Here is a 10,029-nt window from a genome sequence, read left to right on the forward strand (position 1 = left end):
TGAAGGGTGTGGAGGGGAGATCTCCTGATGACTTCAGGGCTGCGGTAGATCAGTAGTGAAGGGTGTAGAGGAGAGATCTCCTGATGACTTCAGGGCTGCGGTAGATCAGTAGTGAAGGGTGTAGAGGAGAGATCTCCTGATGACTTCAGGGCTGCAGTAGATCAGTAGTGAAGGGTGTGGAGGGGAGATCTCCTGATGACTTCAGGGCTGCGGTAGATCAGTAGTGAAGGGTGTAGAGGAGAGATCTCCTGATGACTTCAGGGCTGCAGTAGATCAGTAGTGAAGGGTGTAGAGGAGAGATCTCCTGATGACTTCAGGGCTGCGGTAGATCAGTAGTGAAGGGTGTAGAGGAGAGATCTCCTGATGACTTCAGGGCTGCAGTAGATCAGTAGTGAAGGGTGTGGAGGGGAGATCTCCTGATGACTTCAGGGCTGCAGTAGATCAGTAGTGAAGGGTGTGGAGGGGAGATCTCCTGATGACTTCAGGGCTGCAGCCCAGCTGGAATTCTCTGGATCTGTAAGGATATCTCACACACACATGATATCCTGAGGGTCACACACACACACACACACACACACACACACACACACACACACACACACACACACACACACACACACACACACACACACACACACACACACACACACACGCAAAGGCGCACACACACATTCGAAGATACACATACGCACACACACATGCAAACACACACACAAGATCTCCTGAGGGTCACACATACACTGTGTTCTTTTTTGTGTTGCAGTCTGAGAGTGCGCTTTCCCTTTCTGTGGCATGCTGCACATTAATGGTGGCACATGCACACACACACACACACACACACACACACACACACACACACACACACACACACACACACACACACACTCTGAGTCAGAGAACAGTCAGAACAGAACATTCCCTCCTCAGTGCTGTTCTCCCCAGGCATCCCACTGATCTAAATATAGGTCTCTACTATGGGGACGTTGGGCTGGTATAGAGAGAAGAGAAGGAGAGACACTCTGATCTAAATATAGGTCTCTACTATGGGGACGTTGGGCTGGTATAGAGAGAAGAGAAGGAGAGACACTCTGATCTAAATATAGGTCTCTACTATGGGGACGTTGGGCTGGTATAGAGAGAAGAGGAGGAGAGACCCTCTGATCTAAATATAGGTCTCTACTATGGGGACGTTGGACTGGTATAGAGAGAAGAGGAGGAGAGACCCTCTGATCTAAATATAGGTCTCTACTATGGGGACGTTGGGCTGGTATAGAGAGAAGAGGAGGAGAGGAGAGACCCTCTGATCTAAATATAGGTCTCTACTATGGGGACGTTGGGCTGGTATAGAGAGAAGAGGAGGAGAGACCCTCTGATCTAAATATAGGTCTCTACTATGGGGACGTTGGGCTGGTATAGAGAGAAGAGGAGGAGAGGAGAGACCCTCTGATCTAAATATAGGTCTCTACTATGAGGACGTTGGGCTGGTATAGAGAGAAGAGGAGGAGAGACACTCTGATCTAAATATAGGTCTCTACTATGGGGACGTTGGGCTGGTATAGAGAGAAGAGGAGGAGAGACCCTCTGATCTAAATATAGGTCTCTACTATGGGGACGTTGGGCTGGTATCGAGAGAAGAGGAGGAGAGACCCTCTGATCTAAATATAGGTCTCTACTATGGGGACGTTGGGCTGGTATAGAGAGAAGAGGAGGAGAGACCCTCTGATCTAAATATAGGTCTCTACTATGGGGACGTTGGGCTGGTATAGAGAGAAGAGGAGGAGAGACCCTCTGATCTAAATATAGGTCTCTACTATGGGGACGTTGGGCTGGTATAGAGAGAAGAGGAGGAGAGACCCTCTGATCTAAATATAGGTCTCTACTATGGGGACGTTGGGCTGGTATAGAGAGAAGAGGAGGAGAGGAGAGACCCTCTGATCTAAATATAGGTCTCTACTATGGGGACGTTGGGCTGGTATAGAGAGAAGAGAAGGAGAGACCCTCTGATCTAAATATAGGTCTCTACTATGGGAACGTTGGGCTGGTATAGAGAGAAGAGGAGGAGAGACCCTCTGATCTAAATATAGGTCTCTACTATGGGGACGTTGGGCTGGTATAGAGAGAAGAGGAGGAGAGACCCTCTGATCTAAATATAGGTCTCTACTATGGGGACGTTGGGCTGGTATAGAGAGAAGAGGAGGAGAGGAGAGACCCTCTGATCTAAATATAGGTCTCTACTATGGGGACGTTGGGCTGGTATAGAGAGAAGAGGAGGAGAGGAGAGACCCTCTGATCTAAATATAGGTCTCTACTATGGGGACGTTGGGCTGGTATAGAGAGAAGAGGAGGAGAGACCCTCTGATCTAAATATAGGTCTCTACCGGGGGCGTTGGGCCGGTATAGAGAGAAGAGGAGGAGAGACCCTCTGATCTAAATATAGGTCTCTACTATGGGGACGTTGGGCTGGTATAGAGAGAAGAGGAGGAGAGACCCTCTGATCTAAATATAGGTCTCTACTATGGGGACGTTGGGCTGGTATAGAGAGAAGAGGAGGAGAGGAGAGACCCTCTGATCTAAATATAGGTCTCTACTATGGGGACGTTGGGCTGGTATAGAGAGAAGAGGAGGAGAGGAGAGACCCTCTGATCTAAATATAGGTCTCTACTATGGGGACGTTGGGCTGGTATAGAGAGAAGAGGAGGAGAGACCCTCTGATCTAAATATAGGTCTCTACCGGGGGCGTTGGGCCGGTATAGAGAGAAGAGGAGGAGAGACCCTCTGATCTAAATATAGGTCTCTACTATGGGGACGTTGGGCTGGTATAGAGAGAAGAGGAGGAGAGACCCTCTGATCTAAATATAGGTCTCTACTATGGGGACGTTGGGCTGGTATAGAGAGAGGAGGAGGAGAGACCCTCTGATCTAAATATAGGTCTCTACTATGGGGACGTTGGGCTGGTATAGAGAGAAGAGGAGGAGAGGAGAGACCCTCTGGTCTAAATATAGGTCTCTACTATGGGGACGTTGGGCTGGTATAGAGAGAAGAGGAGGAGAGACCCTCTGATCTAAATATAGGTCTCTACTATGGGGACGTTGGGCTGGTATAGAGAGAAGAGGAGGAGAGACCCTCTGATCTAAATATAGGTCTCTACTATGGGGACGTTGGGCTGGTATAGAGAGAAGAGGAGGAGAGACCCTCTGATCTAAATATAGGTCTCTACTATGGGGACGTTGGGCTGGTATAGAGAGAAGAGGAGGAGAGACCCTCTGATCTAAATATAGGTCTCTACTATGGGGACGTTGGGCTGGTATAGAGAGAAGAGGAGGAGAGACCCTCTGATCTAAATATAGGTCTCTACTATGGGGACGTTGGGCTGGTATAGAGAGAAGAGGAGGAGAGACCCTCTGATCTAAATATAGGTCTCTACTATGGGGACGTTGGGCTGGTATAGAGAGAAGAGGAGGAGAGACCCTCTGATCTAAATATAGGTCTCTACTATGGGGACGTTGGGCTGGTATAGAGAGAAGAGGAGGAGAGACCCTCTGATCTAAATATAGGTCTCTACTATGGGGACGTTGGGCTGGTATCGAGAGAAGAGGAGGAGAGACCCTCTGATCTAAATATAGGTCTCTACTATGGGGACATTGGGCTGGTATAGAGAGAAGAGGAGGAGAGACCCTCTGATCTAAATATAGGTCTCTACTATGGGGACATTGGGCTGGTATAGAGAGAAGAGGAGGAGAGACCCTCTGATCTAAATATAGATCTCTACTATGGGGACGTTGGGCTGGTTTAGAGAGAAGAGGAGGAGAGACCCTCTGATCTAAATATAGGTCTCTACTATGGGGACGTTGGGCTGGTATAGAGAGAAGAGGAGGAGAGACCCTCTGATCTAAATATAGGTCTCTACTATGGGGACGTTGGGCTGGTATAGAGAGAAGAGGAGGAGAGACCCTCTGATCTAAATATAGGTCTCTACTATGGGGACGTTGGGCTGGTATAGAGAGAAGAGGAGGAGAGACCCTCTGATCTAAATATAGGTCTCTACTATGGGGACGTTGGGCTGGTATAGAGAGAAGAGGAGGAGAGGAGAGACCCTCTGGTCTAAACATAGGTCTCTACTATGGGGACGTTAGGCTGGTATAGAGAGAAGAGGAGGAGAGACCCTCTGATCTAAATATAGGTCTCTACTATGGGGACGTTGGGCTGGTATAGAGAGAAGAGGAGGAGAGACCCTCTGATCTAAATATAGGTCTCTACTATGGGGACGTTGGGCTGGTATAGAGAGAAGAGGAGGAGAGACACTCTGATCTAAATATAGGTCTCTACTATGGGGACGTTGGGCTGGTATAGAGAGAAGAGGTTGAGAGACCCTCTGATCTAAATATAGGTCTCTACTATGGGGACGTTGGGCTGGTATAGAGAGAAGAGGAGGAGAGACCCTCTGATCTAAATATAGGTCTCTACTATGGGGACGTTGGGCTGGTATAGAGAGAAGAGGAGGAGAGACCCTCTGATCTAAATATAGGTCTCTACTATGGGGACGTTGGGCTGGTATAGAGAGAAGAGGAGGAGAGACCCTCTGATCTAAATATAGGTCTCTACTATGGGGACGTTGGGCTGGTATAGAGAGAAGAGGAGGAGAGACCCTCTGATCTAAATATAGGTCTCTACTATGGGGACGTTGGGCTGGTATAGAGAGAAGAGGAGGAGAGACCCTCTGATCTAAATATAGGTCTCTACTATGGGGACGTTGGGCTGGTATAGAGAGAGGAGGAGGAGAGACCCTCTGATCTAAATATAGGTCTCTACTATGGGGACGTTGGGCTGGTATAGAGAGAAGAGGAGGAGAGACTGTAAGTGTTGTTACATAGATGCTGTGTTCACTATGCATGATTAATACATAATTCAAGGTTTATTTGATGTAGTAAATAAATACATGATTTATTGATGTATAGATAAGAATTTAAATGTGATGTAACAGGTAAATTAACGTTAGGCCATTAATTGTGTTTTTATGTTCCATCCCGGAACTAACGTTCTCTGTTGTGTTACTGCTACGGAATTTGTTCATTGACTGTGTGCAATCTAACTTAAGCAGATCTTAGTCTGAGTCATAATTGTTGGTGGCAGAGGCTAAGAAAGACAGTAAAGGGACTTTCATGGGACTTTAAGAATTCAAGAACCTCTTTTCAGGACAAGCAGCCAACGAGGTATTTTGTTCAACCTATAGAACTTTGTTTATAGTCGCGCCAAGTTCCATTTGTATTGTCGCGCCAAGCGCCATTTGTATTGTTGCGCCGAGCGCCATTTGTATTTCTTTGTTTCAGTACTATAATTTATCAACGTTACTGTGTTCATTCAAACATATAGTTCTCACGGCGTGACGTGGATGCATCGGAGAAAAATACGTGCAATGCAATAAACGCCCGTTTCAAAGAACCAACCTGTGTCTGTTGTCGTGAAGAGAGCTACAGTGAGAACTCGCCTGCTCAACACGGGTAGGAGAGACAACAAGATCGCCGCGGGTAACGACGCAACGAAGATCCAGCAGATCAGATAAGCAAAGCCCATGACATTGTCGGCTTAGCGACAGCAAGCAACGGTGATTGGACTGTGTTGAAAGCGCAACTTTTCAGGCCAAAAGCACTCTACCACAACATTCAAGTTAAGTTGGTATGAGAAGTGGTTCTACTTTGAAATTGCAACTAAGGACTCAGCTCTATGAATCGTACATACTGTGCTTAGCCTACATGTTTTGGGGATAAATCGAATGTGCTGGTGTTTGTGGTTGTTACGTGTTACGAGATTTAAAGGGAAACTTAACTCCATAAGCAAGTGAACACGTTTTGAGTAAAGATAAAAGATAATCATACATTGAAATTAAGATTAATGTTTTATGAAAAGTGGTGTTAGCCAAGCTTAAAGAGCAATTTAAGCAAAGTTTAATCTCTATGGGCTAGGTGGGACGCCATTTGTATTTCTTTGTTTCAGTACTATAATTTATCAACGTTACTGTGTTCATTCAAACATATAGTTCTCACGGCGTGACGTGGATGCATCGGAGAAAAATACGTGCAATGCAATAAACGCCCGTTTCAAAGAACCAACCTGTGTCTGTTGTCGTGAAGAGAGCTACAGAGACCCTCTGATCTAAATATAGGTCTCTACTATGGGGACGTTGGGCTGGTATAGAGAGAAGAGGAGGAGAGACCCTCTGATCTAAATATAGGTCTTTACTATGGGGATGTTGGGCTGGTATAGAGGCAAGAGGAGGAGAGACCCTCTGATCTAAATATAGGTCTCTACTATGGGGACGTTGGGCTGGTATAGAGGCAAGAGGAGGAGAGGAAAGTAAAGAAGAGGTGGAGGAGGGGATGAACAAGGGGGAGAGAGAGAGAGGTTCAGATGAAAGGAAAATGGGAGAGAGGTGGTTGGAGAGAGAGGGAGACAGATGCGTTCACAGTTACCCGATGAACAATTAATAAGCTAATTACAGTACATCAAAAGGATCTTGTCTCCCTCCGATGCAGGATTCATTTTTTATTAAAGATAGAGGTGGGGGGGACAGAATAAATAAGGAAATGAAACAGAGAGAGCAGAACAGTCCTGGTTTTGCACGACTAGGATTCCTATTATAAACGATTTTAGGCTTCTTATAGTAGTGTCATTGTGAATAGTGTTTGCCTTCATATGTCAGTATTGTGAATGTTAATTTGTCTTATATAACGTGCATTATCGTCATGTAAAATATAATTCTGAAATATCATAGTGCAGCAGTCATTTAGCAGTATTGTGTCTTCATGTTGTGAATGGTAGTGCATTTATCTTGATATCCTAGTATTGTGAATGGTAGTGTATTTATCTTGATATCCTAGGATTGTGAATGGTAGTGTATTTATCTTGATAGTATTGTGAATGGTAGTGTATTTATCTTGATATCCTAGTATTGTGAATGGAAGTGTATTTATCTTGATATCCTAGTATTGTGAATGGAAGTGTATTTATCTTGATATCCTAGTATTGTGAATGGAAGTGTATTTATCTTGATAGTATTGTGAATGGAAGTGTATTTATCTTGATATCCTAGTATTGTGAATGGAAGTGTATTTATCTTGATAGTATTGTGAATTGAAGTGTAATTATCTTGATAGTATTGTGAATGGTAGTGTATTTATCTTGATATCCTAGTATTGTGAATGGTAGTGTATTTATCTTGATATCCTAGTATTGTGAATGGAAGTGTATTTATCTTGATATCCTAGTATTGTGAATGGAAGTGTATTTATCTTAATAGTATTGTGAATGGAAGTGTATTTATCTTGATATCCTAGTATTGTGAATGGAAGTGTATTTATCTTGATAGTATTGTGAATGGAAGTGTAATTATCTTGATAGTATTTTGAATGGTAGTGTATTTATCTTGATATCCTAGTATTGTGAATGGAAGTGTATTTATCTTGATATCCTAGTGTTGTGAATGGTAGTGTATTTATCTTGATAGTATTGTGAATGGTAGTGTATTTATCTTGATATCCTAGTATTGTGAATGGTAGTGTATTTATCTTGATAGTATTGTGAATGGAAGTGTATTTATGATGATACCTGGAATACAGCAGTGTTGTCAATGCTAGTCTCTATGTTACATCAATGAGTCCTCTGCTGATCAAACTTAAACATCAACACTCAATCCTTCCACTTTTCTCTCCCTCTTCTACCCCCTCCCCATCTCTCTCTCTCTCACAAACACAGATGGACTGGGTGACTAACGGTGGTATTGTGAAGAAGCTTTCCTCAATCAAAGAGGACGAGGAGGGGTCTGAGGAGGCTCAACACTCGCCCCTCCCCAAAATTCCCCGTTCCCCTCTGGGTCTGGGATGGGGGCTGCGCTCGCCCCTGCGTAGCCCCTCCCGCCCCACCACTCTCCAGATTCCTGTGGTGAGCTTCAGTTGCGCCCCTCTGGACCTCAGTCCCAGGTAGGAACCCTCCGTTGCAAGGGGGCATGTGCTGGGGGGAGCGCTTTAACAGACGGACTGTTTGTCAGTCAATCTGTGATGGTTTTGATGACATCAGCATCCAGTGCAACTTTTATTATGACTATTGAAATTGACTACGGTTCTTGTACCACAGGCTACTGAATGAGCTATGAAGACATACTATAGGATCAAAGAAAGGAAATATAGGATTATAGGCGATTATTCCACAACCTTATTCTAGGCTATTCCAGATCGTCTCTACCAGTCAGAGTGGGGGAGTGTTTCAGAATGATGCCAGGTCACAGAGGGACAATGGCCACTTTATTTACTACCTCATCATCTGGCTGATAGTGCTTAGAGCCTATTTCACAGCTTAGCACAGAGCACGTTGTGCAGATCCATTCATTTATGTTGTGTTCAGATCACTGTTTATATCAGGATCAACAGTTCATTGGTGTTCTTCTGCCATCTGGTGGCCACAATACAAACTGATATACATGTCTGTTTCTCTATCTCTCTCTCCCTCTCTCTCTCTCTCTGAATCTCTAGGTTTGTGGATGGCACTGAGACAGACAGTGTTAGTAGTTTGGGCCAGAAGTTTGACTTCAGCCCCAGTGTGACCCAGAACATCCCACCCAGCTCTAGTCCAGGTAGGCCACATTCATAACCTCCTAAACACAATACTGTACAGCATTGCTATGCATAGTGATATCCTTTAATCTAGATGAGCACACACAACTGTTCTGGGATATTTCAATGTGCTGCTAAGTGGGTTTTATAACTCTTTAGGACTTATTTGCTCTCTTTCCTGCATGAGCTCTCTCTCTCCCACCGCCGATGACATGGACGTCGATTAAGGCAGCCCCCCGCATCTCTCTGATTCAGAGGGGTCGGATTAAATGTGGAAGACACATTTCAGTTGAAGGCATTCAGTTGTGCAACTAACTAGGTTTCCCCCTTTCCTTTTCTCTCTCTCTCTCTCTCTCTCTCTCTCTCTCTCTCTCTCTCTCTCTCTCTCTCTCTCTCTCTCTCTCTCTCTCTCTCTCTCTCTCTCTCTCACTCTCTCTCTCTCTGTCAACAGGAATGCAGGAGGATGCAGAGACCGTACAGACCATTACTAAACTGACAGAAGAGGTGAGTGACATATGGCAGCACCACTGAGGAATAACTGCCATTCCTAGACTGGATTTTAATGGCAATTCTTAACTTTGCCCTATTTGTTCCTCCCTCTCCCCTTCTCCCTGCCCTATGCCCTACTCTCTCCCTGCCCATGTCCTGCCCCCCTCCCAGATGACTAGCCTATCCCTGCAAGTGTCACAGGTCAGCCAGGACCTCCAGGAAATGACCCGGCTGCTCAAGCCCCTCCTCCAGCCCCTCCTCCTCCAAGGCTCTTCCCAGTCCGTCCTCTCCTCCCTTATGGCTGCCCTGACTCCGCCCACCAGTGAGACTCTCAGTAGCTCCGCCCCTCCACCTCCCAAAACTCCTTCCAACACCAACTTACTGCTGTTGGAAGATACAGAGATAGGGGAGGTAGGGGGGGAGAGGAGACACCCGGATCGCCACTTCCAGACACCTTCCGGGGGTCTGACACCCATCCCCCTGCCCCATCCTCACCCGGCTTCTATAGGGGCAGAGATGACCCCGACTAGCCCTGTTCAGCTCAGCTTCATCGACGAGGAGAGGCCCACTGTCTGAGAGAAAGGATTCACCAACACAGGACTGGCATGACGAGACTGGCATCCTGGCATGGCTGGCATGACACCCCTCATATCACTGCATGAGGCACATGCCCACGGCTGCCCTGGGTTACTGTTTATTTAATACTAAGATAACATGAAGTAAGTTATTATTACCACATGTATTTTTTCCTAATATGAAATGTTATGAACTGACCAGTTATTGTTATACCATATCTATCAATGGCTATGATGAAATGAAACACATCAAAATATAAACGTCTTGTTTTACAGTTTAGGCTCTAGTTGGTTTGACGCAGAGTGACTGCAGAGAGGATCTTGTCCATTGGTTGTTGGCTGTATTAGACATTGTCAGACAC

The 10,029-nt window shown here is 45.5% G+C and overlaps 1 protein-coding gene across 1 annotated transcript in view; it reads left to right on the top strand.

The window, feature by feature from the left end:
- The window catches only part of LOC106574889 (voltage-gated delayed rectifier potassium channel KCNH8-like), a 12,053-nt gene extending 2,125 nt beyond the window's left edge, over positions 1-9,928 (top strand). Inside the window, exons 3-6 of the mRNA XM_082963039.1 lie at positions 7,750-7,973; positions 8,523-8,623; positions 9,055-9,107; positions 9,264-9,928. Of these exons, the coding sequence (XP_082819165.1) occupies positions 7,750-7,973; positions 8,523-8,623; positions 9,055-9,107; positions 9,264-9,668 (783 nt within the window). The 3' untranslated portion in view covers positions 9,669-9,928. The remainder of the gene's footprint in view (positions 1-7,749; positions 7,974-8,522; positions 8,624-9,054; positions 9,108-9,263) is intronic.
- Positions 9,929-10,029: the final 101 nt, after the last annotated feature.

The sequence above is a fragment of the Salmo salar genome, chromosome 16 (genome assembly GCF_965601325.2).
Source record: "Salmo salar chromosome 16, fSalSal1, whole genome shotgun sequence".
In the NCBI taxonomy this organism is placed as follows: Eukaryota; Metazoa; Chordata; class Actinopteri; order Salmoniformes; family Salmonidae; genus Salmo; species Salmo salar.